This window comes from Molossus molossus, unplaced genomic scaffold, assembly GCF_014108415.1.
Source record: "Molossus molossus isolate mMolMol1 unplaced genomic scaffold, mMolMol1.p scaffold_m16_p_18, whole genome shotgun sequence".
Classification (NCBI taxonomy): Eukaryota; Metazoa; Chordata; class Mammalia; order Chiroptera; family Molossidae; genus Molossus; species Molossus molossus.
In genome coordinates, this window is record NW_023425353.1 from 8,499,898 (window position 1) to 8,516,803 (window position 16,906).

The 16,906-nt window shown below is 45.8% G+C and overlaps 1 protein-coding gene across 2 annotated transcripts in view; it reads left to right on the plus strand.

Annotated features, from left to right (window-relative positions):
• The window catches only part of MAGI1 (membrane associated guanylate kinase, WW and PDZ domain containing 1), a 574,287-nt gene that overhangs the window by 509,104 nt on the left and 48,277 nt on the right, over window positions 1–16,906 (plus strand). For both annotated transcript variants that reach the window (XM_036266477.1, XM_036266478.1), the window contains exon 12: window positions 241–861. In XM_036266477.1, coding sequence (XP_036122370.1) covers window positions 241–861 — 621 coding nt within the window. The remainder of the gene's footprint in view (window positions 1–240; window positions 862–16,906) is intronic.

The window sequence follows — 16,906 nt, forward strand, 5'->3', positions numbered from 1 at the left end:
CCAGGGCTCCAGTGTTCTTTCAATGATCATATACTCTCACTAGCAGGGAAGACCCTCGATGGTAAAAGAATGCCTTACTAGCCATTAAAATAAGTAACAGAAGTAGTCTCTGTGTCCTGTGACACCCGCCCCCCAATCCGGTTTCAGTTAAGCTTCCTATTGGTTGGCGTTTATATTATAATATCGATGTAAATTTTCTGTGTACTGTTTTATTTTAACCCAGACTCTTACCTTTTGCAGGAGATGTAATTGTCAGTGTGAACGACACCTGTGTTTTGGGACACACACATGCGCAAGTTGTGAAAATCTTCCAGTCCATTCCCATTGGTGCCAGCGTGGACCTTGAACTCTGCCGAGGTTATCCATTGCCTTTTGACCCAGATGACCCCAATACGAGTTTAGTGACCTCGGTGGCCATTTTGGATAAAGAACCAATTATTGTGAATGGGCAAGAGACCTATGATTCGCCAGCTAGTCACAGCAGTAAAACCGGCAAGGTCAATGGCATGAAGGACGCCAGGCCAAGCAGCCCAGCCGACGTGGCTTCAAACGGTTCCCATGGTTACCCCAATGACACTGTCTCTTTGGCTTCCTCCATAGCCACTCAGCCAGAACTCATAACTGTTCATATAGTCAAGGGGCCAATGGGCTTTGGTTTTACCATCGCAGACAGTCCAGGAGGGGGCGGCCAAAGAGTGAAACAGATCGTTGACAGCCCGAGGTGCCGAGGCCTGAAAGAGGGGGATCTGATAGTGGAGGTGAACAAGAAGAACGTGCAGGCTCTGACTCACAACCAGGTCGTGGACATGCTGATCGAATGTCCAAAGGGCAGTGAGGTCACACTGCTGGTGCAACGAGGAGGTATGTAGGTTTAGTTTGTTCTTTGATTTTTTTTTTTAACCCATTATCCATTGTTTACCGCACTAGTCTTTAGGTGGCTATTTGGGGCTTTTTAAATGTCTGCTTTCATAAAACTTTTTATTTAAATGTTTGGAAATGCATTCAAAAAGTTTTCTGATTTCTTCAAATGCTGGTGTCTTTGGAATAAAGGTTGTGTTCATAATTATGTTACACATACACAGCTAGAATGATACCCTTAAATGTAAATCCAATTGTGCATTTTAATGGCCATTAAATTTTAAAACCATTATCGTTTAATCATCCTGAACCTGGCCTGCACGGCGGGCATGCAAAGTGTGGCCCTGGCCACTCCTCCGACCTCATCTCACACCTCTCTCCTTACTCACTAGGCTTTAGCCACCTGGCTTGTCTCCTGAAGTGCCTTTAGAGCCCAAGCCTTTTCTGTCTCAGGGCCTTTGCACTTCCTGTTCCCTCTGCTTAGAATGCTTTATTCCCAGCTCCTCCCTTGGCTGGCTGAGTCTCGTTCAAGTTTCTTCCTGAGAGAAAGCTTCACTGATCACTTATCTAAAATAGGCCCCCAACACCTCCAGGTAATCTCTACTGCATTACCCCATTTCTTCATAGCCTTTATCATGATTATCACAAGTCATTGATTTATATATTTATTTATTGCTGTTCTCTCCTTTTCACTAGAATATAAGATCCATAAAGCCAGAGCCCATGTCTACATGTTGACAATTGTATCCCCTGCGTTTAACACAATACCTGACTCCTGCTGTTTAACACAATACCTGACTCCTGCTAGGTGTTCGTGAATAAATAGGTATTGAATGGAATGAATGAATGAGTGAATGAATGAATGAATGATTATTTATACTTGTCAGGAACAAAAGCTCCACCAATTGTATTAAAAAGTATGTCAGCATACCCACAATTTAATGAGGTGGTTAAGGATGTCAGAGAAGTGGGATATTCTACATCTTGAGACACTAGACTTCCTTCTTTTTCCTACGGTCATGCCCTTGCCCTACCAGGACTGCCAGGACCTCACACTGAGAAATTTCTCCATGATGTTGAAATGTTTTGTTTCTTAATATATATTCGTGACTAGTCCTGATTGATCACCTCACCCAGTGTGTCTGAGACTGGTCGCTCCCTCGAAACTTGCCAACACGGTCTGTTCCATGCACAGCACATTCTGACGCCCTGAGAGCGATGAGGAACTAGACTTCTGTTTCTCTCGGCTCCCTTGCAGCAGTGCTGCTCATCTGCGTCCCGGCAGCCTGTGCGCATGCTCGCGACACTGCGTTCTGTGACCAAACGATTGGTGTCACTGGAAGGAAACCCAAAATTCAGAGCGATGTTTGTGTGACTGCAAATGCTCAGTCTTTCTTGAACAGTTATAAAAACTATTGTGCAGATTCCGTTCTTTAAAATGTTGTTCCCACTGATACAACTTTAGGTCTCGTACCTAGATCCCTTGACTGGATGGATGACTGTTTTTTAAACAGTTACTAAGATGTAGTAGGAAGTGACTTGATGTAAGGATGAAGAGGATGATACCTGACATACATAAGTAGGCAGTTTACAGCGCACTTCCATGCTGGCACATGCCTCTCGTCTCGTTTTCACCGTGTCCCTGACAGGTAGGAAGGCACCAGCCCACGATGTGGCTGAGAAGTTCATGCCCAGTAGTTTGCAGTCTAGTCTCTGCCTTGCTTCACTCTGAATAACGCCGATTTTTGCATAGTTGCTGATTTCTGTAGCCGGAAGCTTGGACACCTTTGAATAGTCTTCAGTTCATCAGGGGCATCTCTGACTCAGCCACTGCTCGTTAGAGAACCGCAAACCACTCTGCTCTCCTGCCTAATTTATTTGCTCCTTCATTTCATTTGTCAGTATGTTTAATGTTGCTTTGTTATTTGATTCATTTTTAAGAGGACCAAAAAATAAAGCCTCATTACAGTCTACCAACTGACAGTGGTTACTGGAATCATAGTATAATGAATATACCTCTTGATTTCAAATGTGTTTGCATAATTTTTGAGACCATTTTTTGTTAATGCCATTACATTTTGTAACCTGAAGTGAATATGGGAAGATCCAGAATAGATTGCTACATTAGTCAGCATCTACACAGTTTATCCCAGGACCTGAGTCATAGGATCGCTGTACTGTCAGCACCTCTTTAAAGTGCCCCGGCTGCCTTGTGTTTGATTTACGTATGGGACAGAAAGTGTGTACATGTGCAGTTGGCAGGCTACTGTTAATCTCTCTAGAAAGCATATAAATATATCTGTTTCTGCCACACACTAGTTGTTTGAATCAGCACTGACATTTTAGTCATCTTTCCTGGGGGGAGAGGGGTTGATGAGGTAAAAAAGACAGAAGCAGAGTTAAATGAGAACGTAAGTGGCCACTTCACTTCTTTCTTTTCTTAATCAATACAGTAAGATAAAGATTTATGCAAAGGTCCTAGGGTTTGCAAACTGGAAACACAACTAAGCAATAGCCAGAGCTTTCTGAAGAAGAAATCAAAGCTGAGGTTCTTATGTAAAAAGTACATTCTTGAGAAGAATCAGTCTGTAGTCTTAGCCTCTGGACTAGTGTGAGAGGAGTCCCCTGGGTGACCGGTGGCCTGGATACATGGACATCCTTTAGTCCTGCAGGGGGTACACAGAGGGTTATCTGGAGGTTTAGTATACTGAAGCAGGACTGAAGAGTTCAGAAACGTTGACCTTCCCAGGCTAGTTAGAGCAAGAACAGACTTGTTTCCTTAGGCCTCAGCCTGCGTGAACTTAGTGATTCAGCAGCTTGACCTTAGTACTCCCTTTCATTTCTTCACGCTGCCTCATGTCCCCCTTTGATCAGGACTTGTCTCTCTGAAAACATTTTGCAGTCACTTGATGCCCAGGTGGCGATGCCTTCCCTGGGTCCCTCCTGTCCCTTGGAGGGGGTATATGAATTAGCGACATGCTTGCTATATATGAAGTTATAGTCGGCTCAGTATTTGTGTCAGCTGAAACATTATTATTGTATATCGGTTTGAGAAACCAGTCTGTCTTGGGAAGAAGTCAGTTCCACTGAAGGGTCTCGTCTCGGGAGTCGACGATGCAGTGGCTCCAGCGTTAGGCCAGCGGCCCCTCTATCGAAACCACAGAAAAACAATGTCTGATGATTGACACACACTATCATCTCACCTTCTGAGTTCTGAAGGAAGCCAGCTGAGAAGGTTTCTAGCTACCAGGTGATGCTAACGAACCTCATTTCTGTCCTGACTCCAAGTAAGCAGATTGATAAACTCATGGGACCCACACTGTTTGTGATTCTCGGGGATTTAGATCTCATGGATGAGGCTGTCTATGCTTCAAAGAACTGTCTTTTCTACCTTGGAGCGTAACTGGCTACGCTTGTATTTTGTCTAAATTTTTAACCTCACAGGCCCATTTTTGCTTTGTTTTTGTTCAAGATCAGGGACATTTTTTTTTTTTTTTTTGTATATTTCCTCTCTCTTTCCCTACCAACCTGGAAATCAAGCAGAGGTTGAAGTATCATTTCTTAGTTTTTAGGCTCAGACAGTTTCCTGAGTCAGACTTGGAGTTACTGGGAGTGTCCATCCATATACCCAGGCACCTGGGGCCTCGCTGACTTGATGATCTCTCCTGGTAAACCTGGTCCTGCCAGCTGGTCCAGTTGCTAAGGGCGGCACCATCCCTCTGTGCCTGGCTCCTGCCTTCCCGGGCCTGTCCTTCCCTCTGTCGCCCTCTGCTGTCCAGTCAGGAGAATGCTTTCATTTATTTACTTACTTTTCATTACACAGCGTTTGCATTCGGATGTCCTGTCATGTCACACCAGTGTGAGTCTAGAGACTTTTTGTTAGGTATTTACAAAATCAGGCTAGAAGGTGATTACTATTTTTTAAATATAGGGTATTTTTATTTTTATTTACAATAAAATATAGAATTTGTGTCCCCCCCCCCCTTTTTTTTTTACTTTTTAGAAGACAGGGTTTGTTTTATATGAGGCATATTACTACCTGCGCCCACTGTATAAGGTATTTTGTGTGTTTGGCTAGTTCACACCAATTAGTAGGTGGATCATTCTTTAAGATATAATTTTGGGCCCTGCCGGTGTGGCTCAGTGGATTGAGCCTCGTCCCATGGACTGAGAGGTCTCAGTTGGATTCCCCGTCAGGGCACATGCCCGGGTTGTGGGCTCCATCCCCAGTAGGTGGCGTGCAGGAGGCAGCCAATGGATGCTTCTCTCTCACATCGATGTTTCTATTTCTTTCTCCCCTTCTCTCTCCCTAAAAAAAAAAAATCAATAAAAATGTACTTTTAAAAAAGATATAATTTTGGGTTGAGTCAGAACACTCTGTTTCAAGAGAAGGTTTGGCAGTGCTTTAAGGAGGTGGAGACTTTATGGTATAGTTTTGAGAGAAAGAATGTACTGGGTGTGTCTGGAGCCAACCTCTAGTTCAAACTCTGCCCTGCCTGCTCTATATCTCTGACCAGGTTCCTGCTCCTGCCCTGAGACTCATTCACAGGAATGGTTTGAACGAGGTCACCTTTAGGGTGACCCCTTTGGGTCTAATTTTATGCAAAGAATGACCTCATGATGTGTGGAACAAAACTCATCTGAGTAAAATGTAAAGATCTTCCTGGCTTTATTCAGTGACTTCGGAATTAGGCAGCATCCCATCTAACAGACAGAAGGGAACTCCAAGGAGCTGAACACATTGGAAGACTTTTACAGGCAGAGGGGGCAGGACAGGAAGTTTCATTGGTGAAAACTGGAGTGGTGTGGTGCTACCTTCCTAGGTGACGCCGGGGTTGGCCAGGCAGATGACCTCACTAGTGCTGACCAGGTAATTCCAGATGGACTGGTTTAAGATTCCATTTCTGGGAGAGGCCAAAACTGTAATTAAATTGTTCAAGTCTGGGTTTGGTGACATGGGGCTTAGCATAAGTGGCTCCATTTGTGGCCTGTTGTCTTGTTTTTAATAGATGTGTGGAGAAAAGAACGCAGGATTTTAGAGCCAGGTGATGCAGTTTAAATCCCAGTCCCCACGTTTACTGGCCTCCTGACCAATTAGTCGCAGTGCTGCTAATTTCTGACGTAGAAACAGTCACACAATAAATCGGTGGTATTTTACTGATATTGCCTAATAGTAGAAGCAACTGGCTAGGGGTGGCTTTTTATTTATTTAAAAATAAAAATAAAAAAGCGTCAGCCGGACCTACAGTATCTTAATCCCAGTGCTTGGCCGCGGACACCTGTATTTTAGAAGTTGCACCTGCGATTCTGACCTGCAATGAGAGGTGAGCTGGCGCTGGGTTCTGCCCACGTGGGTCCTTCCAGTTTCAGTTCCGTGACATATAACTTGGGGAGAAATACGTTTATAAAAACTACAAGTAGTTTCATTTCTGAGCAATGTCTGTCTTTTAAATTCTACTTTATAAGGAACAGATTTCTCAGTCTTCCCTAATGTCCATTTCAGCTCCCATACTTGACACTTTTCTACTTCCGAGGAGACTGGAAGGTAGGGTTTGATCTCAGTGTTCATTCTGAGCAGTTTCCCAGCGGCTTCTGCTGACCACACTGGACTGGAAGAGACGCCCGCTTTCCAGTTTGCACAAACTGTGTACCGAATGCTTCGGTCAGGTCACTGAGTAATTTTAGGGTCTGAATATAAGGTAATGAAATGGTAGGATTCATGGAGGACAAGTCTGTGTCTACCTTGGCCTCCTATCCCTGCTACCTCATGGGGAAATGGCATGTGGCATGGTCTCAGGGAATCTAGCTGAATAAATTGAACTCACTCCGTAAGTTGCAATAGAAAATTAATCCTAGAGCTTTGTAGTCACACCTCATAGCACAGTTTAGTTTAGAAAGATGATAAAGAGATGCTAAGAGGAAAAATTAGATAGGAAAATGGTGGTGGTGATGGTAATGAATACGTTACCACTGTCATCGATGTTTACTTACTGTGTGCCAGGCTTGTTGTTGCACAAGCGGCACACACACAGCACCTTGCAGCCTCTCGGGGTTGTGACCACATTGGAACTGCTCCAGTATGCAGTGTGATTCTGGGCAGGCTCCTCCGGGCAGTGGGCTCTGACTGTTTGCCCCTATGATAGCGGGGAAAATGGAAGAAGTTGTTGTTGTTTTCAGTGTTGAAACTCACAACTAAATTTGCTTAGCATACAGCACGGGAAATTTCTGGTCTGGTTGGGAAAGCATGCATGAACTCCTTGCTTAAACCACTTGTAACAGAAACAGTCAGCACTTTCACAATGTACCAGGCATCACTGGTTCTAAACACTTTTTATCTCTTAGTTCAAAGCACCCTCTGAGGGAAGTAACATCTTGACTCCATTTTAGAGAAGAGGACAATGAGGCGAGAGAGGTTCAGTGGTTTTCCCAGAATCACATGGCTGATGATTGATTGGCGAAGCCAGAATTTGAACCCAGGAACTCCGGTTCTAGCGACTGAGTCCTTAACCACTGTGCCAAGCAGCCTCACGCAGCATAGGAAGGAAACGCCAGTCCCCTAAGTGTTGAGGAGCGTGTCTTCCACATACAGGAGTAGACATGGTCTGAAGTCCATGGGCAAGTGGATGCCACTTAATTTTCATCCAAATCCACTGCTGGCACCACTAGTTCATTAAATCATCATCGATCCAGACAGGGAAAGCAATATCTAATCTCATCATCTAAGCCCATCATTAGCATTTGATCTTCTTTGTGTGTTTCCTTCTGAAGCAATGCACAGCCATCATAATCAGGACCGCAGTGAGCCGTGAGCCGGAGGCCTAAACCGGGGAGCAGGCGCCTCTCCTCTTTGCCCTTGGTCTGGGGCTGGGGAGTGAATTGCAAATTGCTCCACTTAAGTGTTTGACTGCCAGAATCTCTCAAATTGAACTGCGGGCCTCAGAAAGGGGAATTCCGAGTGCTCGCAGAGTGATATCCTAATAGTTCTGTATACTCACACCAACAAACTGTCAGCGCTCTGTCTCCGTGTGCCCAGGCTCGGTCTGCCGCCCAGCTCGTCCCTGGCTGCCTCCGCCGTCCATCATTTGGCACCTGGCCTTGCAGGGGCTTCGCAACAGGTCTCGGTGCTCCCTGCAGTCCATTCTCCGGCCAGAGTGATCGAACGTCAGTCGGATCAAGCCCCTCCTCATGTCAGAGTTGCTTCCCATCATTCAGAGTAAACGCTGAAGCCTTGCACCAGGGCCTGAGTGCTTGTTTCTTCCCTCGGTCTGTCCGTTTCCTGTCCCAGAGAGCCACAGCGCATGCACGTCCTCAGGACTCGACTCAGGTCCTTTCTTGTGCGAGCCTGCTCTGTCCACCACAGAAAATAAAGTAGCATCCACCGCCACCACTGTCTTCTCTCTCCTTCTCCCCCCTGGCACTTAAACTTGCTGATCTGGAGAGCAGGGGCTTGTCCCAGCCATTTCTTCACCCACCTGCAGCTGTGCCTGCCACATGGAAGGTATTCAGAAAGTCATGCATGTTGATCAAAAATAGGAATGAGTGCCAGGCCCTGGGTTTTCATAAACACTGCCTGTCAAGAGCCCTTTCTGAGATGAGCACTGTCATTGTAGCTGAGGAGACGGGCAGGAGAGGGCGACCACCGGAGAGACACGGTGGACGGTGACGGCTGCTCGGCCTGCAGAGCCCCCGTTCTCGGCCGCCGGCTGCTCTGTGTGACCAGGAGACGCTCGGAGAATCACACCAGGGAATCACGTTCCCCAGCAGCCTGCACAGCCCTCGCTAGCCACACATGGCTCTTTAATCAATCCAAACCGAATGCCATGTAAAATTCAGCGCTGTGGTCCGGCGGGCCACGTTGGAAGAGCCCAGGGTGGCTCAGGCTGCCACGGTGGACAGTTCTGTCATAGAACATCCCTGTCCTCGAAGAAAGGGCTGTCACACCGCACTGCCCCAGAGATCTTCATTATTCTACCTTCAGAAGGGAGGTGCTGAGTGTCTCTTATTTGTATACCTTTGACGATAAGGGAAATACGGAACGGAAGGCAAGTTTCTGGTGAATGGATTTTATATACAGATAATAATAATGGGTCCTACATATTCAAATCTTTTTCATATGTAGGCACTGCTCTGAGCTCTTAACATGTGTTAACTAGATGTTAGGGGGTCACAAGGAATTGAGACTCAGAGAACTTAAAAGACTTATCAAGTGTTAGCACTGGGGTGATCTGCTCTGTCCAAGGACACAGCTCATCTGGTCTCAGTGGGAGTTGCAAAGCCTTCGCAAACTCTGCACTGATGCTGCTTAAGAGGCTTAATTTAGATGCTTTTCGTATGTAAAATATCTGTAATCCAAAAAGGGGAAGAAACTATAAAACACAAGGGAAATTCCCCTGAAGTTCTTGTATATAAAATCATGTACAGAGAAGCATCTGTAACAAAAATAAATTTAAAAAAATAAAAATGGGAAAAAACATACAGTATTTTTAACCATAAAATAAAATAAAATCATATATAATCTGCCACACGAGCTACAGCACCGTAAAAATATGTTGGCGTCTCCTTGGCATATATGTCCGAGTCCATGTCGCAAACCGGCCAACCTGCCTGTGTACTTGTGATTTCTAATAATTTTGGAAGTGGGGTCCCATAGGCAGAGCCTCTGTTGCCTAATATCTTCCTCGCTACTAAAAGTTGTTCAGCCCTGGCTGAGTGGCTCCGTTGGTTGGAGCATCATCCCGTACACCAAAAGGTTTCGGGTTCAGTTCCCAGTCAGGGCACATACCTGGGCTGAAGGTTCGATCCCTGGTCGGGGCACCTACAGGAGGCAGCCGATTGATGTTTCTCTCTCTCTCTTTCTCTCTCTCTCAATCAGTCAATAAAAACATATCCTTGGATGAAGATTTTTAAAAATTTGAAAAGTTGTTCAAGTTAAATCAGCACACTTGCTCGCACTTCTGCAGCGCTGAGCAGGGCGGCCGCCACCTTGGCCAGTAAGGAAGGAGCCTCCGGCCTTCGTCACCATGCAATTTTAAGTTGCTGTTTTTGTTTATTGCATGGCTTAAAGTTATCAAGGATTTTGAGAAGTTTTGATAGAATGTTCATATTTATATTTGAGATGCCTTACAGCAGGAGATGAGACAGATATAGAAATGTCTATTTTGGGTTTGTCTTTCCTTCTGTAACATAAACATCTCCCTCACTGTCAGCATCTATGAAGCTCTGGTGCTTGGTCTCCTGGTTTCTAACCAACGGCGGCGTGGGAGCGCCGGGAGAGGTGCGGACACCTGCGTGGACCTCGCCTGGGAATCGCTTTTCACCACCCTCTTCTCAGTTCCAGCAGCTGTCTGCTTTCCCTTCCTTTTCAGTTTTGTTTATACATTTTTTTTTAACAGAAGAAACAAGATAGCCTTAGACATTTTTTATTAAATGTTCAGTTTATTTTCTACCTTTACTTTGGTTCCATATAAAAGTTAATTTTGTGGTTACCACCTCCTTTGGATGGTGTCTGTCGTGTGCAGAGTCTCTGCCTCGGGGACATTATGGCAGCATCTCCCTGTTCCGATCCCTTTGCAACCGCATTCTGCGGACTTTCTCTATTGCAAGAAGTATCTTCCTTAGCCTCTACTTGGAGTATTTTTCATTCTGAACATTTTGAAAACCGAACTTTATGTAACATTTTCCCACCTTCCTTCATTGCCCTCAAATCAAATCACGCCTTCTTTGCTACCATCTGGGGTGAAGTATTTGACATGCTTCTTTTGAAGCTGTCTTCGCATTTTTAAAAGGTCCACAACTTATACCTTGCCTGGTATTCCCCTTGTTTATATTCCTGCTCAGATATTAATCGTGCCCCCTATTTGAACATAATCCTTTTTGGTTCAGAAATCTCATTGGTAGACTCTTAAGGTCTTTGAAAACAGCGTTGGGTCCTTAGGAGTGTTGTTTCCACTGGCAACACACTGCCTTTTTTTGTGCCAACTTGTTACTTGGGTTTATTCCATAGTCTTGTTTCTTTTTATGTCTCTAATATTCTCAGCGTTTTTGTTTCTCACCGTGTGCAGTGAGCACTATTCATTCTTTCTTTCATTTAACCGACTCCAGCACTGTGTCCATCCCCCGTCCCAGCAGGAGAATGGCATGCAAGTAAACATCTGGAGAAACAGTGTGAGAAATCACATCCTCCCCACGTTTTTGTGCTTGATTCAAAAATCTCACCTGGTATATTACCTTTGACATGAAAAATGCTAATATACTAATTCTCTAATTTTAGTAGTTAAGGCAAAGTTGTTGGAATGAGCCTTTTGCGTGGTATCATGGAGTAGCACCATCGTATCTAGGAAACTGTGGGGTGGGCCGATGGTAAGACTGCAGTAGAGGGAGTCCCTGTCTAGCCCTGTTGTTGGCTATCAGCTCACCTCATTCAGCAACTTGAGTATTTATTAGACTTTTATTTTGACAGTTGGTATTGTCAGGGGGCTTGTCATGATACACCCATTTAAAAAGCTGTATTTAAAAATGCTTTCTTATAGTCGCATAAGCATCCATTTTTTTGTTTTGTTTTGTTTTGTGGGGTTTTTAAAAATCATTGGGAGATAGTTGGAATTAAGTCTGTGCTTTCTTAGATATTTATGTTGTTTCTGAATTTTAAAATGTTCTTCACGGTTACTTTTGCTGTAGATACCATTAACTAAAGTGAGAAATGACTGCATTAAAAATAATAGCACTGCCCATGAATTAATGGGACTCTTTGATTATATAGTTTCCCTGCAAAGCAACTGGCCCTTGGACTTTGGTGACTAGAGGAGGAAGAGACAGCTGTTTTTATCGCGGTGTCTCAAACTGGGCACTGTTGACATCATGGACTGGAGGGGGCTGTCCTGTGCATCACAGGACGTTTAGCAGCCTCCCTGGCTTCTCCCTACTAGATGCCAATGTCACCCTGTCCTCCCCGGGGGTGATATCCCATAGTGTCTTCAGACACACAGATGTCCCCTGCAGGGCAACATCAATCCTGATTGAGAATGATTGCTTTAACCCCTTTGACAGCCATCTATTTTGCTTACTGAAAATGCTGCATTCGCCCAGCTAGTGTGGCTCGGTGGATTGAGTGTCCTCCCATGGACTGAGAGGTCCTGGTTTGATTCCCAGTCAGGGCACATGCCTGGGTTGCAGGCTCGATCCCCAGTACGGGGCATGCAGGAAGCAGCCAGTCGATGTCTCTCTCTCACATCGATGTTTCTATCTCTCTCTCACTTCCTCTCTCTCTAAAAAATCAATTAACAAAAAGAAATGCTATGTTCCAGTCCTGGCCGGTGTAGCCCAGTTGGTTGGGTATCATCCCATGTGCCATAGGGTTGCTGGTTCGATTCCTGGTTGGGGCAGTTTTCAGGGCTCTGTCCCCAGTGGGGGGGGGGGGGGGGCGAGACAGCCAGTCAATGTTTCACAGGTTGAAGTTTCTCTTTCCGTTTCCTTTCCTCTCTCTTTAAAAAGAAAATGCTATGTACTATATTTTTTGTAGGTGCAAATGAAATCAGTTTGTGGAAGATTTTTAGTAGACGTTGGGTGGAGGAAGTTTCATGTGAGACTTTCCCCATTTCTTCTGTCATTGTCTCGAATGGAGTAGCATTGGCCAGTTGTCACGATCTCCCTCCCGACCTCCTCTCTGCCACTAGCTAGTAGTGCAGGCTGGATCAGCTCTGGGCTGCCCCTGAGCCTGTGCACTGTCATCTGAAATATGGGTGGACCTGTACCTTCCTCAGCACTGTGGTGAGCTTGGAGCGAGACCCACAGTGCCACCTGTCCGGGGAGAGGGCGTGTTGTTCTGAAGATCGGATGGGGCTCGCGACAAGGGGGCGAGGAGATGCTGAGGTGGTTCTGCTGTTTCAGTGTCACCTTCTGGGCTCCAGAAAGGACAAGAGAAGGCACAGAGGAGGAGCCCCAAGGGAATGGGTAGCTGGAGATTGTTCCTTCTGGTCTGCGATGACAAGGTTTCCAATAACCAGTGAAATGAGAGAAGCCAGAACAGAATAGATTTTTGGTGAAGTTAAGTTTTTCCGAGGTGAAGAACGACACTCCTTTATAGATGACATCCGTCCTATCTTCTTTCTGCTGAAATAGACTTTTACTTATCGAAAAGTGGTTGCTTATTTGCCTCCCCCTTTTTAATGTTCCAGTATGCGAAACAAGCAGTTGGCACATTGTGACCACTTGCTTAAATCTCTTTGACAAAAATGTGCGGGTCTGTGAAGTCTACAGCTGAGGAGGCCCTTAGGAGCTTGGGGGAAGAGGAATGTGTGAGTAGGTCAGGTGTCCAGAGCAGGGGAGGCAGTGGGAGTTCCACCCTTTCTCTGAGCTTTGCTTCCAAAGCTCTTACTCTAGGGAGAAGCCGAGTTTGGGTTCAATCGGGGTTAGAGTTCATCACTCTTCTATGGGTTGCCTTACATAATATGACAGCTATGGGTCAGACTCTTCCACGATTGTTGTTGTTCTGAGGATGTTAAATCCAAATGCAAGAGAAAAAATTGGGTGACTATGCAAATGCACTGTGCAGTAGGTACCCCATAATATCCATGCCTGATTTCTTGTGTGGACAAAGCAGTCTCAAAACTTTATGACAGCATCTACAAATACATTTCCAGAGTGTTTACTTGTAGTAGGTCTCTCTGTGCCGTGACTCTGAGCTTGATTAGAGCCTCATTTACCTAGAAAAAGCAACAGGGAACAGCCAAAGGCGGGCAGGAGAGGAAGCGAAGGGACCTGGCACGCGGTCTCCACTGCGAGAGCTTGCTGCGTGTCTTCTCAGTGCTCACTGGGTGAGCACGCATTTCGTTGCCAGTGCGAATTTCTGTTACTTACCCTGCCCTGCCCAAAATGCAAAGCACCCCTTCAAGGCAGTGCCTGTGATACATCTTGTTTCCAGATAAAATTTTTCATTAAATAGCCTTGTAGTTCTGGAGTTTCCCTGCATCTCAAATGTACTTGACCTACAAAAGTTATTTTTAATTGATTCATTCTGAGCGGGACAGTGTGTGTGCTGGGGTGTGTGTGAGTGAAACTGATTCCCATATTCTGCCTTAAGCAAATCCAATTGGCAAAGTGAGTATTGACTCCCTGAAACCTGACATCTAGTAGCTGAACAAAGCATAGCTTCTCCCGCTTCCCAGAGCTATCTGGGCAGCAATTCATTAGGAATCGACAGTCAAGGAAACAGCTTTCCTTCCCTCTGTAATTCACATAATCACTTAAACCAGTTCAGATACCGTTTCAGCAAGAGGTTTTTGAAGACATTTAATATCTCCATGGGAGATGAATGGGGTTGCTCATCATATGTCCTTTGCTCTTTGGAAGAACCTGACTCTTCAGTAAATGGCTCTTTAGGTCTGACTTCCAGACACTTTGAACAATGCAGTTCCCACAGCAGATGGCCTGGCCTTTGCAGCCGTGGCCAGCGCTTGGTAAGGCTGATAGGATGTCCTAAATTTAAGAGATTGGAATAAAGTTTTAGATGGTGCCAGGGTAGGCTTCAGTTGCAATTAAGCAGTTTGGTAATCAAGTTAATTGAAATGGCTAAATAATAGAGAAAACAAGGAAATGTTCCCTCCTATTTTGCAAAAGCACATTACAACAGAAAAGTGATTATTACGCCAATGAGGTTGTCAAAACTGCTCAAGAGATTCGTGGATTTGGCTGGAGAAAAGGGTCTGAAATATTCTTTTTCGGCAGGGTTTGGTTTTTGTGGGGAAGGGTGAGGCATTTGGAGCCTTTAACTCTTCTGTCATCAAAGTGCTTTTCTAAGGAAAGGCGTGAAGGTATCCTTAACCGAAGCATTGTTTAGAGTCTCGGGGAACCCTGAGAACATCCGTCGACTGGCTGGGAGCTGCAGGTGTGGGGTTTCTTTGTGAGCATTAGCAGCTGGCCTGGGGCATCGCTGGTGGCGACTAGAACACCAGGTGGCACACGGAGCCTTGCGCGGTGGCGGAGCTGGGCCTGGCAGCTCCCCAGTAAACCAGGAGCAGCCCAAGGACCAAGAGCTGTGACGCAGTCACAGCGGAGATAACGGTGATCAACAGACAGGCCAAGCCGCCCACCCCTTCTCTGCCTCCGCTCTTCCTGAGCCCTCCAGGGACAGATTCACTTCATACGCTCCACACACGCACACGTTCATTCAAATGATGTTTATTGAACTGGGGACTAGACACTGTTCTGGGGCTGGGGACTGGCCCTAGAATACGAGACTAGGGCCCTGAAATAGACAATGAACAAGTATAACAATGAACAATATAAACAACAACGTTAGAGTCATCAGACGTTTGAAAACAAAGAAACTGGGTTGTGTGAATAAAATGTGACAAGAAGTATCCCTTCATGTCTGCTGGTGGCCTGTATCCCCGGATGGTTTCTCTGAAAAAGTGACATTTGAGGAGAGCCCTGAGTGACGAAAGCTACCCACGCACTGGTCCGCGGCACCGCCTTCCAGGCAGCGGGACGGCCAGGGGGTGCGCCGAGGAGTGAAAGGAGGTAGCCCCGAAGCAGGGCACAGCACGGCTGGGCAAAGAGGCCAGAAGAGCGGCAGGGGCACGATCGAAGGGGTAGGCGGGTCAGGCCCAGCGCGGCTTGTGGGACAGGAAAGAGCGTTTGTGTTTCATCGAATCTGTGTTCAGAAGCCACGGGGACATGTAAGCAGGAGATCATATCATCTGATTTATGCTATAGAAGGATGTCTCTGGCCTTGTGTGGAAGATGAATTGAGAGGGATGGAGAATAAAGCAGAGAAGTTTTTAGATTCTTGTATCCATTTAGGAAAGAACAGTCAGTGCCAGTGGCGATGGACAGACATGGATGGATTCAGGGTGCGTTTTGGAGACATACGTGGTGGGAGACATTAAGAAGCCTCGAGAAGGACTTATATTTCCGGCCTTTGGTGTCCTGTAAGGATAAAGTTTGGGATACTCTTACCTGGTCCTGTGCCTAACTTACATTGCTAAAAATAAGCAGGCGAATAGGAATCATCCTAATAGTAATCCTGAAATAAAGGATCCTGGCTTTTTTTTTTTTTTTTTTTTCTAACCTAGAAACATCTCAGCACCAATTACAGTAATCGGTTTCCCTTCGGGGCCAGTGACCTTAAAATAAGGGCTCACACAGCACCCTGTTTTTCCAACCCTAAAAAGGAATACTTCTGGGTTTCTTCTTTGAATGAGCTATTTTGAGCTATTGTTTTATATCTCCCCACCCCCCGTACATCCTGCACAGGTAAAAGTCAAACTTGGCGTTTTAGAGGACCTGCCTGGCAGCTTCCAGGCTTTGAGCACACTTTCCTGTCCCGGGGGACCTCGATGAACTGTGGGTAAGAGGAACGGGTACCAGGGCCACGCCTTAAGCATTTGCACACAAGCAGTTCAGATTGGAAACAGGGATGGTAGAAAGCCAAGCTCTCCATCGGGCAGCTGGGGGTCTTTCTCAGAAGCAGAATCACTTGTACACTGAGGTAAGACCCTGCACCTCAATAGAATCATGAGTATTTTCAACGCACAGAGAGCTAGAGAGCTTTCCTAGAGCCATTTGAGACGCTGGCTTAATTCTGCCCTTAAAAAGTAGATCTTGGCCCTGGCCGGTTTGGCTCAGTGGTTAGAGCGTCAGCCCGAGGACCAATGAGTCGCAGGTTCGATTTCAGCCAAGGACACGTACCTCAGCTGCGGTTTGTCCCTGGCCCTGTCAGGGTCCTGTGGGAGGCAAACTGTTGATGTGTCCCTCTCTCGTCGATGTCCACCCCTACCCCCCCACCCCCAGTCATACTCTATCTGAAGATAAATAGAAGGGGAAAAAAAAAACACCTCTGGTGAGTATTTAAAAAAAAGTAGATCTCGGTAGGAATATTCCCTGGAGAAGAAAGACTGGCCTCGTGTAGGTACATCATGACAAATTAGTGCTGTTTTAAAGTTGAGAGTTCTTTTCCTTCCCCTCCTGGAGAGAAGATGCCACCATTCACTCTGCTTCGTCATTGCAGCTTCTCCCTACCCTGGTTCTTAGAATATCCTGTTATCAGGGA